At 37.8% G+C, this 18709-nt stretch overlaps 1 protein-coding gene across 3 annotated transcripts; it reads left to right on the plus strand.

Annotated features, from left to right (window-relative positions):
- The first annotated feature begins 3 nt into the window (after nucleotides 1–3).
- On the plus strand, nucleotides 4–16438 carry KBTBD3 (kelch repeat and BTB domain containing 3). Of its 3 annotated transcripts, none has more exons than XM_080580768.1 (3): nucleotides 4–130; nucleotides 8147–8388; nucleotides 10870–16438. In XM_080580768.1, exons 2-3 carry the CDS (start codon nucleotides 8165–8167, stop codon nucleotides 12488–12490), a joined length of 1845 nt encoding a protein of 614 aa, XP_080436894.1. In that variant the 5' UTR covers nucleotides 4–130; nucleotides 8147–8164; the 3' UTR covers nucleotides 12491–16438. The 3 variants fall into 3 exon arrangements, with proteins under 3 accessions (XP_080436894.1, XP_080436892.1, XP_080436893.1); XM_080580766.1 differs by lacking the exon at nucleotides 4–130 and adding an exon at nucleotides 410–6923; XM_080580767.1 differs by lacking the exon at nucleotides 4–130 and adding an exon at nucleotides 2442–2460 and having other exon boundaries at nucleotides 5529–8388.
- Nucleotides 16439–18709: the final 2271 nt, after the last annotated feature.

Raw genomic sequence — 18709 nt, forward strand, 5'->3', positions numbered from 1 at the left:
TTGACAGCCCGCCAAGCCATTCCGAGGGAGAGAGCGCGGAGAATGACACCGGAAGGAGCCAATCCGCTGGCGGGGCTGCCGCCGGGGGGTGGGCCAGAGCGGGGCAGTGAGCTGCTGGTGGCGGCTGCAGGTGGGTGCGCGCTGTTCGGCGGGGAGCGCGGAGGTGGGGAGGGAGGCAGCTCTTCGCTGCTTACAGAGGGGCAGCGGCGGCACCGGCGACCGCCACGTCCCGGAGCCCGCAGTCGGGCTGCAAGAGGAAAAAACGGGCCGGCAGGCTGAGTCCTCCCTTAGAATGAAGGGAGGCGGCGCAGGGCGCATGCGCGGGAGGGTGGGCATGCGCAGAAGCGGCGCTGAAGCCGTTGCCCGCCCCTGGCGGGCGGGGAGCTGTGAGGGCAAGGGCAGGGAGGGGGTCAGGGTTGGGGACAGGGACAGAGCCAGTGTCACCCCGGGTAGTGCGCTTGAAGGCCCCGTCTGGCCCCAAAGGCCTCCTGGGGCCGTTGCCGTGTGTCTCGGTGGGGGGCACAGTGGGTTGAGGTGGTGCCCTCAGCCGCAGACCAGCGGCGGGGCCATTTTGTTCCCCTGGGCTGCGGATTGGGGGCCTCAGGGGAACGGGCAGTGCGTCTGGGCACTTGTGTGTTTTCGGCTGTGCCTCTCTGTGCTAGCCATCAAGTGATAAATAAAAATAATGAAGTGGTGTTACGTCAGGCATTTCTTAGAACCTGTCGTTATTCAGCATCCCAACTCCCTGTAATGTGAAAAAAAAATGCCGTTTCCCCCCAGGCCAGGTGAGCTGTTGTCCTCCTGCCCAAAATAACCCCAATTATAACTGCGTACAGGTTGGGCTCTGCAAAATATTTTAAATGCTGAAGTAACAGCTGGGGAAGAAAGTTTCAGGAAGGCATCAGCAGTGTAATTTGTTTCTTTTCAAATGTGATTCCCATTTTTTCTTGTGACTTAAGCAAGGGATGTCATACTTACTCCCTTGTGTGTTATCCACACTGACACAAAGTGAAATGACAGCAGAGGAGGATTTAGTACAGTCAGAAAAAGCAGGAAAATGCTGCTCACAAATACTAATCTGTATCTGATTAACTTTTTTTAATCACATACAGAGCTTAAAAGACTAGAAAACCCAGTAAAAACAGCGATTTTTCTCTTCTGGAACTTGCAGTTATTACTTTTGCCAGAATTCGAAGTACAACATTGCATTTCAATTCCATCTTTTATACGGAAAATGAAAATTACAATTCTTGACCTTCCTTATCTAAAAATAATTTCCAAAGGAACCTGATGATTTTAAGAAATTTAGTTTTACAATAAAATCCAGTCAGTTTGAGCTCTCCTTATTAATTTTTTTTTTGTCTTAATGGATTTATGTGTTTGTGAAAGGATATGCAATTACAGACTGCTGCTTGCAGAGAGGGAATCTTCCACATTGGGAATGTCTGCAGGAACCAGTGCAATTTCACCGCTTCCTGCTGGTACCATGCTGTTTCTTCTTCATTTTTTTTTTCCTTTTCATGCTGTTTTTTTTCAATCACTTCTAAAGAATTCAAATCTTTAAAGTCTCTCTGTCACCTTTTCTTCTTACAGTACTGTCTCAGTATGTATTATTGATAAATGCCACTTTTTTGTGGAGTAAATGTCTCATAATGTCACATGCATCTTTTCTGATTGTCTGAAAATGATTGACGGAGCATTAATTTTCTGCGATGTTCACTTATTTATGAAAAAGCTGTGAGACTGAGTTGCACTGAATTTTCCAGACAGGAACTTGGAATTCTGTTGCTGTTTTAGATTGCAGATATTTGATACAGTGAAGACAAAGCAATAACAAAATATAAAAATACAGAACTTTCTACTTAATATTTACACTTCGATTGTCTTTCAATCCACTCTTGCCTGTATAGTCAACAATTAGAAGGATTACCAAAGGTACCCTTTAGACACCTATTCCACTCATTCTCATCTTGCTGAATCAGGAGCTGTTAAATTAGATGTGTAGTGGGGAGCAGTGTGTTTAAAATTTGACAATAAATTACTAATTTCTCCCCCTTTGAATAGATCAGGAGTGAAAACAGCAAATTGCCTTAATAACTATGTAGTGTACTCGAAATATTAAAAATAAATTTTAAAATATTAATTTAAAACATTGAACTTGACATGCTGAACCTCCCAAGATTTTATAGCATTCTAATTCTTACTACACTAAAGCAGTTGAAGGGTAAGAGGGAGCATTTTTTCAAAACTTACACTTTCTGTACAGTTAAATTTTGTATTAGAAAACCAAAGCCTCCTCGCAAAAATGAATACAGTTTCTTTATCTTCATTGTCTTAATTCTTTCTTCCTAGGTACACAAAATATTCTGTAAAATAACAGCATTTACAATCTCTCTTTTCTAAAACCCTTTTGTCTAGTAAGACATACCAACCAAGTTGGGAGCAGGTGAAGTGACAAAGGTAATGCTCTCTTGAATCGCTATTTGTTTCTCATGAGATAGTTCTCGTAGGTAACAACTATTAAGAGATAATGTCTTTTTTCTTCTTTAATTTACAGAGAGTGCTGTACAGAGAGTGCTACAGCACACTTATATTGTGCTTTGAGATAAAAACAGCTAAAGGGTGCTTTACAGTTTTTTGTTAACCTTTATTTGGTACTTCAGTGTTGAGTTTGGACTGTTTTGGATGTGTGCATTATCTACATGGAGAATGTTATTTGTGCTGTGTGAATGCACTGGTCAAGTAAGATTTGTGTCCATTGTGTTGGGAATGGTCTCGGGCTTCTGTTCAATTGCAGAGGTTCAGTCATGTTTATTGTCAGGCAGGCACGGCCCTGGCATGTTTTTTTCTCACAAAATGCTAGCTTAGGCACAATACTTATGTATGTTCTATACTTTCACAAAACAGCATCCGTTTGGCTATTACAAAGTTGGATATATTTCTATATAGATTTTTGTTTTACTATTATAAATCATCAAAAGAGTTTGTTGTTATTCTCCTCCAGTGTCACTTCGTACCGTGTCCTCCTCATCTGGGTTTTCATGCTCGATTCTTACTATGCATGCCTTTGTCCTTCCCTTGTAACTTACCTCTGTTACCCACATAGAACAGCACATCTCACACCATTCTCATCTTCATTAGTACAAAATGTAACTAACCACTTATTCTGTTAGTCACAGCATCTAAGGCTATTTGGGCTGTCGGTTCAGGATGTATAAATACAGGTACTTTCTACGGCTATGTTCTGTTCAATGCTCTGGTGACAACCACAGTAGACACAACCCAAACCAAAGGTTGTCTGTGCTCAGAGCTCACTCTGCAGCTCTGTTTGCTTTGCCGTTTCACACCTGGTAGAATGGGTGCTATCACCTATTATAGGAGGCATACTGATTATGATTTTAGCGTGTGGCTGTTTAGATATTTAGAAAATGGCTGGCTTGGATGTTTTTGGACACTTGTGTAAGTTTAAATTATGCTGTCTCTTAGATATCTTAAAGATACTGCAGTCTGGAGTACCAGTCTAAGAGACTACAGTCTCTTAGTGTAATGTCTAGGAGTCTACAAATATCAAGATTAGGAAATTGATACTCAGAAAGGCAGCCGGACTTCCCAAAGGAAGATTATAAACAGATAAATTGCACATTTCAATTTCTTCCACACACAGAACTACCAATACATCTAAGAAGGGTTGCCAGTGGTGCCAAATAATAGAAAATCTTTATAATGATGTTACATCTTTTAACTATTTTTGAAAAGGTAACATTACCATCAGTGAGGTAAAAGAATTCCTCCAGAAGTTCAGGGAGTGGTGTTGCAGCAATGTGCTTGGTATACAACCATTAAGGACAGTTAGGCATTTTCTTGAAGCTTTTTACAAGGAGATAAGATAATAACGATAGGAATGTGCCTATACCACGTTTTGACTGTAGGCTTATCACAATTTTCAGTGTGGATACCTGACACCTGGGTCATCTAGCTCATTATTTTCTAGACTGCTCTTGGGAAAAGGGCAGTATTGAAATGGAGGGCCTTGTGAACAGCAGAACTAAAGAGGTCTGGGTCCTTTCTATTGTACTTTGTAATGGACCCTGAGAATGCTCTTACCATCACAACCTTGTTCTTCCCATAAGGTGTTCCCGTAGTTCATCCACCCTAACGACTGCCATTACCTTACCGTCCCCACCTCCTGCTGTTCAGGTGCCTGCTGCTTTGGCTTACTTTGTGGCCAGACGTAAGCTGGCCGTTTCTTGCCGTTCAGCTGTCAGGTGTGCAGAATGCCTCACAGCTCAAGTGGAAGTCTGAGCCTTGGAAGGTACATAATATCTTCCTGATTACGTGTTAAGTGGGGTCGGCCTTAAATAAACGTCTTTGTCAAACGTCATTGCAGTGGCCAGTGCAGATGTGACTTTCAAGCAGGAAAACTTTCAGGGGGTTTGGTTTCATTTTTTAGAAAGCTGGGCTGATACTTAAAGGTACACAGAACTCTGAAACTGGAAAAAACAATAATTAAATTCCCTTTGAGAAGGCAGAGTGAGAACAAAGGGGATAACCGTACAGTAAGAGTGGCAGACGATCAGCCGTGACCAGATGGAGCCCACAAGCACAAACCTAGACAGCAACCCAAGGCTCCCTTCTGTCAGGGCGTCTTCAGCAAGGAGGCCATATGGCAGGTAGCTGAAGCGTTCCTGAGCCTGTCATCTGTCCCTCCCGACCTCTTCGGGATGCCGTGAGTCTTGCCATTCTTATGGCCAGTTGTGCGTCTACCCAGTGACCAAAACGTGGCATTCATCAGTACAAGATGTGAAAACGTTCAGTACGTGAGCAAAGCAGCTTTGCCGAGTGGTGGGGAACCTTCAGTCTGGCCACATCAGAGACCACGCTTGGTCTCAGAGCAGGCAATACCCAGCCCCATATGCCAGCACTCAGGGTCTGACGTGTCACATTATAGGAGGTGCCAGAAGGCTGTTGTGTGACGAGTATCTGTGGGGTTGCGTGATGGAAGAGGGCCTGAGAAGGTGTAGCTTTGGGTGCCTTGGGAAGAGGCTGTATGGCACACAGCCGTATGTTAAGAAATTAAAGTAAGAGATCCCAAGTGTAATGAACCATCTACTGGAGTTTGTTCGTGGTAATCCACATAAAGACAGACTCTGTAACTGGAATTCTGTGTTCCTAAAAGGAACAAAAATAAGGAGTCTCATTGCCCAGTTTTTCTGAACTCCAGACCTACATAACATATGTCTGCACCCCCATGTTTTAACTCTGCTGTCAGGAACTTGATCAAATATTTATAAATGTAATTGCAACTATTGATTAATTCATACAACTTTGTAGAAGATGCATGAAATAATTATAAATGCTACTTGGCTCTGTTTTTAACATACAAAGTTTTAGCTGAATTGTTCAAGGTATTTTGCAGGGATCTAAAATCATGAACAGATCGGTCAAACTGGTAAAATAGTACCAAAAATATCATGTAAAGCAGGAATTCGCTACAGGGGAAATGAGAATTGATGGGTTTTTTTTTTCAGTGGAGCAGAGGAAGGAGTGACAAAGCACAGTATTCTGTATATCTCCCTTAATGGTGGACAAAACCAGTTGCAGTACATCACTGAAAATTGCTTTTAATACAAAATAAGAAGACACTGCTATCACAGATTAGGATTAAGATGCACCGGATGAGTAGTGAGACGCTGCTGAGCATTTAACCATCATGCTGTACAATAAATCTGATAACAATGAAAGAAAGATGAGCTCAAACTGGACTGAATGAAGAAAAAGCTGCAGGAAATAATAAGCAAAACAAAAAATCAGTCTCATAAATGGCCTTAGAAATTTTGACAGTTGTTTAATTCATCCTAACAAAAGTAGATGAAAAAGAGGATATCGTCATTTGATCATTGTGAGTGACTAAATATCACAAAGGAAAATTAAGTCAAATAACAGTTTTGTCAGAAGAACAAATATGCGTAAGCATTAATAAATTGAATGTGTACTTAAAAGAACGCTTGCAGTCTTGTCATCAATAGTAGTGGGATAGCTTTTCAGTGGAAATAGTGGTGGTAAAAGAAAAATAGGAAAATACATGCTTTTATGAAAGTGATTATATGATGTCTTTGCCTGCAGAGATGGACCTGATGACATTAGATGTTTCTGTGTTCCTTATACAAAGATAGATGTTACTGAAACTGGTAATTTTACCCACAGAAAACAAGTAGTAAGTCAGAGCTTGACATAGAAATTACATGTAAAAGGAGGAACATGTCTACTATCTATTATCAATTCCAGAATTTTGTGAAAAGGTTTACATTTCCTTTAGAAAAAAAATATATAATGCTAATTAAACCCTGAAATTCACTTATTTTAAGTTTCATTGAACTGTGAGAAACTAATTTTACTGAAATGACTCTGCTTTTTCCAGATTCAGTCTTTTGAGGAGTAGAATTGAAGGTCATAAGAAAAAGGTATTCTAGAGAATTCTGACACAAAAAAAAAACTTTATGATTTATGGAAGTTGGGGTTTATGAGGCCATGTATTATCAGAATAAACGGTGGTCTTGTTCTTCTGTATTTTCCTAGTTCCTCAGGCTTAGAATGGAAAGAGTGAATACATGAGATTGTCTGGCCATGGCAAGGAGAAGATGCCTGCTCCAAGGGTGCCAGTGCTGGGAGCAAGATCAATGGATCTCTTCTATTCCAGGAGACATGGAGGTCTATTTGTGGTTGGAGCTACCTGACTAGATAAAAGCGTAGATCAGTCTGCTGTGAAAGTACCTCCCATGAAGAAGACCGCCTGATGGCGTAGTTTGTTCTGAATGTATCACCTGATTAGATAAGCCTTTTCATGAAATTTAAAAAACAGAATCGGTATTTTTATGGTCTCCGTGTTTGGCTTGGATTTTTTATCTGCTTCTTTGTCAATTCAGGTGGGCCATTATCTGTTGCTAATTGTAATTGGAATTGTGGAAGCAGAATCCTCTAATAGAAAAACTGTGACATGTTTCCTTAAGCTTTAAAATAGGCAAGCTTGACACAAGTTTCCAGCAAGGCCAGTTTATGCATCTGAAGCAGTATGAATAGCTCTCAGTATAGGTGTAAATAAAATATATTTATATATTTTAAATATATTTTATATTTATAAAATATAAAATATTTAAATATAAAATACTTAAGATAAATATAAATTATTTATATATTAAATATATTTATATTTATATAAAGTATTTTTTGTTATGCCATCAAAGTGGAATAAAATATTTTTAATGTACAAAAAAAAATAAAAAGGCAAAGCCCAACTTACTGTACAGACCATGCACTTTATTCAGTATAGGGCTTTTCACTAGAAAACCTTGTCTACTGAAAGGGAGATTGCACTGTCTTAAGATTAAATCAGTTCTGAACCCAGTTAATGTACGTCACTGTAAATGGAGCTCCCAGCGTGCAGGGTAAGCTGTAAGCAAACAGACGGCTTCAGGGGCAAGAGCAGAGGTTGCAAGGTAAAGTCAGCGACAATTGCTGAAACACTCAAAGCTGTACTGTCACCAAACTGTCTCTGCATGACCCCACCTGGTAACCCCTAGCAATCCTGTGGTTAGGCCAGGCTGTCGTGTTTGCGCTGTTATTTTCATCTGGAATGCCTAACGGGAATCCAGGAGCCTGTGTCTCCTGAGCTCTGTAAGCCTTAGAAAGACCATTGGTCTGCTTTGAGTTTGGGGGTTTGTAGTATGCAAATGAACCTTCTTAAAATCTAAAAATACGTAATGAAATTCTCCTTTTCCATCTTCATTTTTCATCAAATTATAAGTGTGCATTTTTTTTGAGGGTAAGCCTAGGAATACTCTTTCATGACAATTAAAATCTATATCACACTCCTTGGTATGTTCCCTGTGGACTCTATTGAAAAAAATCCTACAGGTAGGTACTATTTGTAGATATGCTTTTTGCTACGTCAGATATTTTACTTTTCAAAGTATGTCTTCTTTACGTATTTTGCAAAGTAGAAGTAGTATTATCAAATTCAGTGTAAAAGTCACTTAAATTTAGAACTGTACATACGACTTGCAAACCAACTTCAGGATTTGTGTTTTATGGCATATTGATTACAAAAATAATGAGACTCTAAAATCAATTACTTATTTTTCCATTTCAGGATTAGATTGAAGAAAACATGGCCAATCAACGGGATTACATTAGCAGACCTATTTGCAATGGAATTTCTGTTCCTGAAAGTAAAATCAATTCCTTAGTGGCTGAAGGTCATGGACAACAAATTCTAAAAGTACTACAAAAGTTCAGAGAACAAAATATATTTTTTGACTTTAAAATTATTGTGAAAGATGAAATAATTCCTTGTCATCGTTGTGTACTGGCAGCATGCAGTGATTTTTTCAGGTAAACATAATTTTGGCATGACTTTGTAGGAAATGGATTGTAAGTTCTCTGAGAGGGAGGGAAGGAATACCAAAAATTAAAAGATAAATCAACACAATTTTCACATGTCTGTAGGGTTTTAATCAAAGTGGTCAAACATCATATTAAGGATACTTAAAAAAAAAAGAGAGAGAGAGAGAAGGAAAGAGAGAGAGAGAGAAAGAAAAAGAAAGAGAGAAAGGAAAGAAAGAAAGAAAGAAAGAAAGAAAGAAAGAAAAAGAAAAAGAAAGAAATTGCAATGTTAGATTTCCAAAGTGATATGAGTACCCTATGAATTTTAGATTCAAACAGCAGTCTGTACTGTGAAATAAAGATAGCAAACCTTAACTGACTCTGCTGTTTGGTAGAATTTAAATAAGTTGCCTGTATCTGTACCTGAAGGTCTGCAATTGTTTGACTTTGTTTGGGACAGTCTATGTACTTTGACATATTTACATTGTGAAACAGAACAGGTTGATTCCGTATACATTTTGCATTGAACAATTGTGGGTAAATTGTTCATGGTTTTGGAGTGGGGCTGGATTTTGTTATAGCAAGATGAGTGATCAGCATAGCACTGTTTGTCTTCATAATTATTTATCAGATATCTAATATATTTTTCTAAACTACAGAGTTCAGCCTTTCAGCATGAAACAAATCTGTGATTTTCTTTCTGGTACTTAAAGCTATACATTCTTAAGGGACAGATTATTCACATACAGAATATAAATTTATGAAGAACTTTGCGGAGCTTTTCCTTAGTAAGACTCAGTCATGCAATTCCACGCTGAAAATCTGTTTCCAAGTACACTTTTTACTGAAACACGAAGACACCGGTAGAAAGGAATATTAGTATGAAAGAGCTTCCAGCGTTAATTTTTAGAACTGGAGTAAGCACATGGTAACGTGGCCTTTTTACTAGCTACAGGCATTTCAGGTTAAAATTTGCCAGGAGGGTTTTCATGTAACAGCTGCTAACAGCAGCCATCGAATTCGTAAGTTGTCCTGGAATGCAAGGCCCATTTACTACCTTCATGGAATAAAAAGTACCCACGTCCACTAGATAAAAGGTTTTTCATCTGAAAATGATATTTCTTGCCTTTGGACTTCTCTTAGTTTTGGTTTCATTTTGTACACCCAATATTCAGCAATATTTTGCTCCCTACACTTTAGCTTTCAGATTCAAAGCCTTTTCCTAGACTGCTTTCCTCCTATTGGTATCACTCAGTTGCTATTGTGTGTAAGTGAAGCTGTAGTGCATTTCCTAGGCATCCAGCATCCTTTCCATTTTACTCTACAACTTAGAGATTTATATCATAGCTCTTGGGTCAATGAGGAAAGGATTCAAAAGATTGGGTTGTTGAGTATGTAAAAAGTTCTTTGGGATGTAAGTTTCTTACTGTAATTTTACCTTCTTGTTCTGGAGGTCAGGTGAGTTGCTGCTTTACCTGATTTTCACTTTCCAAAGAGTATGCTATACACAGTGATTTATTTTTTTCCTCTTTGGCTTCATAGAAGTATGGGATTTTAAAAATCACATGCTATACAGATACTAATTGTGTAACAGAGCTCCTTCTATTAATAGCAACTACATTTGATATATTAATAATCCAGATGATATACTTAGTATTTGGAATCATTTGTCTAATTTTTTCTCTAGTATCATTTGTCAAATTCAGGAGCTGTTGCTATTGTGTGCAGTAGTTAAAAGTTAAAAAGTAATTATTGCATATTTAGTAATAAAATACTCAGTTGCAGTAAAATTTGGACAGACCTACTGAGCAATAATGTTTGTTTAATAATTTCAACCATTGTTTGTATTCAGTCACAATCCACTTTCTGCACAAGATTCATTTTATCATCCAATACTATGTCAGAACCTCATTTTTCTGACATCTGCCTGTACCCATAAATCTATCTGTCAACTCTATAGCAAAAATGAAGGTTCTTCATACTTTTCTCCTCTTTCACCACTCGCCCACTTAATGACTGAGGAGTGCACCCATCATCCATCCTGCCATTTGTTCCAGCCTGCAATTTTGAAGGCCTTTTTTTCTCTTAATTTTCTGTATTCATCCACAGTGCATGACCTAAATCATGTTGGTTTCTTGCTATATATTTTTTAAATCTGCCTTTCTTTCTCAGCGTTGAAGCTGATGCTGCCCCTAACATTTTCACATCTTTGTTCCCATTGAGAGCTGTAGACTTCATCTCACTCTGAAAATCCATAGAAAACACAGCTGCTGCTATCATTTTTATGAGCTATCGCCTTGAATACGTTCTTATCACCACTCCTTTATGTCTGCTACCATTTCAAGCAAATGTGTTCTTATTTTTGATAACCTTCACATTTTAGATCTATACAGCCATCCCACCTTATTATCTCCTCCTTCTCACATCAGCGTTCTCTTCTGTTTGCTAGATCCTTAATTTCTGTGTATATCTTCTGTATTTTATTCACAGAGCCATGTTTGAAGTTAATATGAAAGAACGAGATGATGGCAATGTTACTATTAGTAATCTATCACCCAAGGCAGTGAAAGCTTTTCTTGATTATGCTTACACAGGAAAAACAGAGATAACAAATGATAATGTGGAAATGCTCTTCCAGCTGTCATCATTTCTTCAAGTTTCACTCCTTTCCAAAGCTTGCAGTGACTTTCTAATAAAAAGTATTGATCTTGTGAATTGCTTACAGTTGCTATCGCTATCAGAAAGTTACGGCTCCGACCGCTTATTTGATCACGCACTAGATTTTGTACAGCACCACTTTTCCCTGCTACTCAGATCAAGTGACTTCTTGGAGATTAATTTTGAGATATTACAAAAATGTCTTGAGGCTGACGAACTAGATGTCCCTGAGGAAGAATCAGTGTTGAAAGCTGTCCTTCAGTGGACCAAACACAACTTAGAAACGCGACAGAAATATCTGCCTAATTTGATCCAAAAAGTGAGACTGCACCAGTTACCTGAAAAGACTTTGCAAGACTTTCTGCATTCTGAAGAATATTTACTGAAAAGTGCTAATTGTTCAGTAATAATCAATGATGCAGTTAAAAGTGTGCAAAACTTTAGTGGACTGTTTCCAGATGCACGTCCTTCAACAACAGAAAAATACATATTTGTTCATAAAACTGATGAAGATGGAGAAAACAGGCATACATTTTGCTACAACATCAAAACAGATAAATGGAAAGAACTACCAAATACACACATGATTGATCTTCCAGGGTCAAGTTTATCTAGCTATGGAGAAAAAATATTTATAACTGGAGGATGTAAAGGGAATTGCTATAGGACCGTCAGGCTTCATATTGCTGAGCCGTTTCATGATGCCACGGACCAAACCTGGTGCTACTGCCCAGTCAGCAACGAATTCTCCATTGTGTCAGCTATGACAAAGCCAAGGACAATGCACACATCTGTTGTAACCTTAAACCAGTTGTTTGTAATAGGTGGGAAGACCAGAGGAGCTCAAGAAACCCGAAGTCTTTTGGATGTAGAATGTTATAATCCTCTTTCCAAAGACTGGAAATCTGTAAGCCAGTTACCAAGAGGTATCTACTATCCAGAAGCAAGTGCATGTCAGAATATAATTTACGTCCTTGGCTCAGAAGTAGAGATTACTGACGCCTTTAATCCATCTCTTGACTGTTTCTTTAAGTATAATGCTATGACTGATCAGTGGTCGGAGCTTGTAGCAGAATTTGGGCAGTTTTTCCATGCAACTCTAATCAAAGCTGTTCCAGTGAACTGCACGCTGTATATATGTGATCTCTCCACCTACAAGGTCTACAGCTTTTGCCCAGAAACCTGTGTATGGAAAGGGGAAGGATCTTTCGAATGCGCTGGTTTTAATGCAGGCGCAGTTGGGACAGAAGACAAAATTTATATATTAGGTGGTGATTATGCTCCAGAAGAAATCACAGATGAAGTTCAAGTCTACCACAGCAGTAGGTCTGAGTGGGAAGAAGTTTCCCCAATGCCAAGAGCCTTAACTGAGTTTTACTGTCAGGTCATTCAGTTTAATAAATATAGGGACCCCTGGTCATCTGTAATGACAATTTGCTCCGGAGAATTTTGAAACTCTTGAGTCAGATGAATCTATTTAAATGCACAAGTTTTAGAACAGATTTTTAGGTATTAATTTGCATAAAACTATGTACTATTTTTGTTTTAAGTTATTCAGTTTAAATTGTCAGCTATAGAGTTGTTTTCGAAAGGGTCCATAAAATTGTCATTAATATTAGCCATTATATATAAAGTATTTTTTAGTTTTATATACAACTCTTCTCTGTAGTTATCTGAATAATTTTCAAAACACTACATTTCAAGAAAGAAGTTATGAAGAATTCATCTTGTAATGTGCCATTATTTCCGTAATAATCACAGTTGACCTAGGAGACAAATTGCTGAGTGAGAAAAGTGCTTGCGATACTGTTTTCCCTATGTAACTGAAGTTTAAAAGTAATCTACATTCATGTGTTGTTGTTTTTTTGTCAGCTTTATCCTATTAGAATGACCTTAGCAAAGGCAAAAGCCAAAGTGACCTTCACAGCATTAAAACCAGGTATCTGACATGAAGAGACTGATAATTTCTGTCATCTTACATCAGCTCTTCCGTTTGACCAGTTTTTCTCCATCCTTGTGCCTTAGTAGTAGCTGTACTTTCCGTTGTCATCCCATAGCTGTGGCAAAAAAAAACCTTGGTGCCATTCTGCAGGGCGAAAAAGATTTCTACAGGGTGGATGATTCCTGTGGGAACTTTGCTGTACAGGTGGTCACCTCAGTCGCTGCAAGAAAAACCGCTTTGAACAGAAGTCTTCCATCTCTGAAGTCTGCAGTGCTATCTGATAAGCAGCAAGCTGTACAGTCAGCTTTAGTTGTTGCTTCAGTTAACTATGGGAAAAGTTTGTATCTTGTCATACACAAAATACAGTGTTACATAAATAACTCCCAATACTTAAAGTAAGTAGTATTCTGAAGTGAAATAACCCTTTTTTTTTTTTTTAATTTTTTTTTTTTTTACTTCTATAGCAGTTTAAATGAATGACACTTCCATCTTGTACTTCATAGTAATTTTAAGTGTTAAAATATTACATGGTAAACACTACATAATATATTGCTTGAGAAACTTCCTACAGTAATCTATCATCATGTTAAAATTGTAATGGACTTTCAGTATTACTATTAGTCAAGGTATACATAGTGAAGTAAATTTGATCTCATGTATACAAATTGGGACCTGTGTCTGACGAAAGGACACTCGCATTAGCTAGGTTTCATAAACTCGTTTGTAATCTTCCACAGCCTGAGAATTTTCTTTCTTTCCAAATATTTAAATAACATTTTGGGAGCCCTTATGTATTGTTTAAGCCATAAAGTTGTGTTATGCCAGTCAAAATGGTTCTAAACATCTAAGCACGTCTTTTCCAAGTAGCTGAAAAATGAACAAAATTTAGTGAGGTAGCTAAAAATTCTTTCACACGGCTTGAGGCAACTAGGGTAATTTCGTTATCACATCTCTACTGCATGTACTGTCTGCAAAAGTCAAGCTCAACATTTCTGCTTAAAGCTTGGTATCACCTAGCAATGTATTTCTCTTTCACACAGCAAACAATGGCAAGCTCCAATTCTGTGATTTTTATTACTTGTTATCAGGTATCTTTAAAAAATTACATAATATTTATCATAAATATTTTCCTAAGGATGTAAATGAAAATTATGCACATTTGGATAACCTATTGCTAGCGGAACCTTCCCCCTCAGTAATTTCTATTAAGGTATGTGTCAGTTCTGTAGAAGTAAATAGTTTGTTGTAGTAGTATTTCAGGTAGCTTCCACATTTATTTTGCTCTTTTCATCATGAGTCTCCAACTCATGTTATAACTACACTTAGACAGGTACCCTATAGAATCACCATATGGAAATGCAAGTATTTTTGTACTGGAACACAACTACTTTTCATTAGTGCAAACCAAATGTATTGAATAGTTTAGGAGAGATGGAGAAAACTATTTCTGCTTATTGAAACATCAGGAGACAAATAAATAGACATACAGGAGAACAGTAGTTTTAGCTTTAATAAGGCTACTCAAGGTAGCAAAGAGACTTCATTAACCTTTAATTATTGTAACTTGTCACTTTCCATCAGAAATACTAATTCTTTGCTTGTGCTTTCATGCTGTTTTTATACCCAAGTAATAAGTATGCAATTTATGCAATGACAAAAGTGACATTATGCCCATAGCACATGGGTATAAACAGCTATGCAAGTTGGAAGAGACTAGAGAAGTGCGAGTTATTTTCAATTGCCAGTGTCCTGACCGAATTGTTGGGCCGCATAAACAGCACTGAGTTGGTCACAAATTCAGGTGATGCTCTTTCCTCCAAGTTTTTCCTTCCAGCACATTTTATCTGGTGGTCCTCCATCCAGCTACTTGCTATACGCACATACCTCTATCACATGACATCAGACAGAGCAATGGCGTATGTGGTAAATTATACAATTTATATATATATATATAGTGAAAACAATGCAGCTTTATTTGGAAAACATATGCTTCTTTAATATTCTACGCGACATTTGCACAGGAACTAATGTCAGTTCCCAGTCCGACAAATCGTTCATGGATTTCAAATGGAGTTTAGCTGTCTTAATCGGTGATCAAGAAATAAAGTGGTAGTGTCAGTTATTTTACACTATTGCTTGTAAAAAGTTACTGTGAAATAGAATGAAATTTCTTCCATTATGTAGGTAAGCCCAAGGAGGAATAAAAGGCTATTTGCTGTAGTTTCACATACAAGGGTTAAATCTGATAGCGGAATTGAGTGTAGAAGCAGCTGTGCTAGAAAGTCATGGTTAGAAACAAGGCTTTATGATATGACTAATGGCCAATATTCCACATGCTGTGATTAATACCCAATGATAGATGAAATCTCAGTGAAGTCAACTACACTACTCAAAAGAATATGGATTATTTGCTCGAGTTACTTCTGTAAGTCTGGATCAAATAGATATTTTTAGTTGACTTTACACAGCAGCTATGGAATTTAAAAAGATCCCAAAATTCATGCAATTTTTTTCTATATTTTTTCTGACTTTTGAAAGCTCACAGAACTTTATGAAAATGTACATTCCTCTAAAAACAGTCCATGACTAGATTAATGATTACCGATGTTCTCTCTGAAATATAGTAAAATGTTTAAAACATTCAAATTGCATGTAAAAGTATATGCTACTATTTGCACTTAAATAATGTAACCAAAACATTTCTAATAGTTGTCTATTATATGTCACAGAACACATTATAAGCATGACCAGTATAATATACATTAAGATAATATATTGTATGTGGGACTTCAATACCCAGTAATGATTATATTGGAATAATCTTAATTTTTAAAGAATGCTATCAAAACATTATGGCACTTTGGTAATGTTATCATATTGGTTGAGTTATAATAAATATCAATTATTCAGGTGTTTATATTGATTATGTTTGCACAGACCTGATGATCATTATTTATGCGCTAATGAATTTATTTTCTATATTCTAAATACATTAATAGTAAGTCAGTTTACTGCTGTTAGAAAATCATTATATTTTAAAAATGGAGTAGATTTACTGGGTCAGATTTATTCCTGGTATTACTCCATTAAGAAAGCTGTATACCTCTTCTGATTAGTAGTAACTGTTAGGTAAGGTATAGGATATAGGATATGCTGTTTGCATTTTGAAACGTGGAGTCTAATTTTAGATGTTTTTGTTTGTAGTTGACCGACAGGAGGCAGCATAAGATCTGCTTTAATTAAAACAGAATTAAACCAGGGATATATTTGACAATATTTGTATCTGAACGTTATGCTCAGTTTACTTTTTTTTTTTTTTTCCCCTTCTAACATCCAGTACAGCATAGAGATCAGTAACATTTTGCTACTGCCTGGGCTCTGCTGATATGTGGAAAGTGCGATACTGTATGTTTGCTGAAATGTTCATTCTTCTGTGAAATAAAGCACTGAGCAACTGAATCCTTCTCAGGTCTGTTTTTGTTGTTGTTGTTTTCCACTGAGTTTCAAAATACAGAGAATCAACAATGTTTCTAATGAGGTTAACAATTAAAGTAGGTTTTGTCAAATGAAGAACATTTTGAATAGTAGGTTATGACCAAGAGTGCAATTAGCAGGCATAAAAACTGCAGTGAGAGTTTTTGTTTGTTTGTTTTGTTTTAATTTTTAATTATCCTTGGACTTTGTATATCCTTTATATATCAATTTGCTCCTACCAAGCCAAACTGATTGTCTGCTGAAAAGCTCTAATATTTATTGACTGCGAAGTACTTATTTAGCTTGGTATATTTTTATTGGATGCAACTAGATCACATTGGTATGTAGCATTTTTAACAGTTTAAGTATTGCAAATGATTAGGTATTTATTTTGACTGAAATGGGCTTCCATACTACTTTATTTTGCTTAAAATTGCTTTAAGTAAAAGGATATAAACTACTTTAAAATTCAGGTGCAACGGGTGCAGCAATGGCATTAATACAAAATGGGGGAGCCCTATGTTGTCGTATATTCTTTCAGAACTTAAAATTCAGCAACCTTCAAACCACTGTATAGAGAAATTAGAGTTACAGCAATAAAAAATGATACTCCAATCTCCCAAGGCATGTACAAGGCACTCCAACAGCGTTCACAAAGCTAAAAGCTTAAATTGAACAATGAATTTGTAGACCCAATTTGAGAGCTGTAGTTATGTAACGCTGTGCACGGTCAGAAGAAAACCGTGTATGTATGTTTGACAGATACAGAAACCTTTAATTCACCTTGGACTTGCACAGTTTGTATGTGAAGCAGACTGTACGACATGGCTTTTCTCACTGTGATCAAAAGCAGGAAACCAGAGTCTGGACATAATGAAGGTTATCAAAATGCACTGCATGCGGAGTGAGTGAGTATAAAGCCCGAAGGAAAGCAGACACCGGGCAGAGCTGCAGCCCATGACAAATCTGGCACAAAGGCAGGCAGGCTTCGGGTGCTGAATGATTCCTGGGCAGACTGGTTCCGTGGTGGGTTCATAACCAAAAGTTTCTGCTTATTTGGAAGATTACTTTTCTGCATGTTACAGAAGTACATAAGACTTGTAGATGTTTGTCAGATTATGACAATGTCAAATTAAGAGATGATTTCTTACAATTGCCAGCAACATGCAAAACAACATACAGATTCTGGGATTACAACTGTATTTTTCTTAGGCTTCAGTCAAACAATATGTAAATTCAAGAGAGTTCACATGAATGAAGGAGCTCTAAGGACTTTTTGGTGGAGGAAGCTGGTATATATTTCACCAATATTTTTCACCTTTGATTAATAGTCTCTGTAATTGTGGAATAACAATGGGGAGAAAAGAGATCTATTTAAAATTATGAGTACAGTTACCATATGAAATCTTATGCTTTTTAGTTCAAATTATTTTAATGGGCAGTAATGAGGTTTAGTGTTTTTGTACTTCACAATGAAAGAGGGATACTCAGTGAGTTATAATTAGCAGTAATTATTTTTGCAGATTGGCAGAGATTCAGACTTGTAATGAATTCCACTCTCTTTCCACCTATTACACCTGAATCTATGTTGAACAAGTTTACAAGATCTTTAGGGCTTGCTTGCATCTTACTTCTGAGCACTGTCAAAACAAAATAGCATAAACTAAAGCCTAAGTCATGCATGGGATTTTTTAAAATACCACAATATACAGTATAATATATTGCCAATAACATGGCATGGTCTCCTTACCCTACTTCACAGTTTTCCTTATTAAAATGTTATGGTATTTTATACACAATGGGCAAGTATAGCGTCAAAACTATCACTTTCTGTAGGCTGACAGAACTTTGTAGTGTTTCTATGTTTGGTTTGTATAAACATTTCAGGAACTCCACTGCCAGAATTGTGGGCTGAAACTGTAAAGTAACAACTTAAAGGAGGATTCAGTTTAACCACCACAGCAATGATCCCCAAAAGCTGTATGAACCAAGTGATAAATAGTAAGTTTATTTCTCAGCCCGCTGCACGCCCGCAGCCTAGCACAGGCCGCGTTACCATGGTAACGGGGCGCAGCGCAGAGCGAGCGCCCGGCCCCGCCCGGCCCCGCCCGCGGCCCCGCCCGCGGCCCCGCCCTCCGCCTCACTGACCCGGCGAGAAACGCGCCGCCGGAAGCTCATTGAGGAAGAGGCGGGCTTTATCAGCGGTTAGCCAATCACCGCAAAGCATCCTCAAGACAAGCAGCGGCTGCAACCAAC

Source organism: Anser brachyrhynchus, assembly GCF_964034855.1.
Source record: "Anser brachyrhynchus genome assembly, chromosome: 1".
NCBI classification, from domain to species: domain Eukaryota; kingdom Metazoa; phylum Chordata; class Aves; order Anseriformes; family Anatidae; genus Anser; species Anser brachyrhynchus.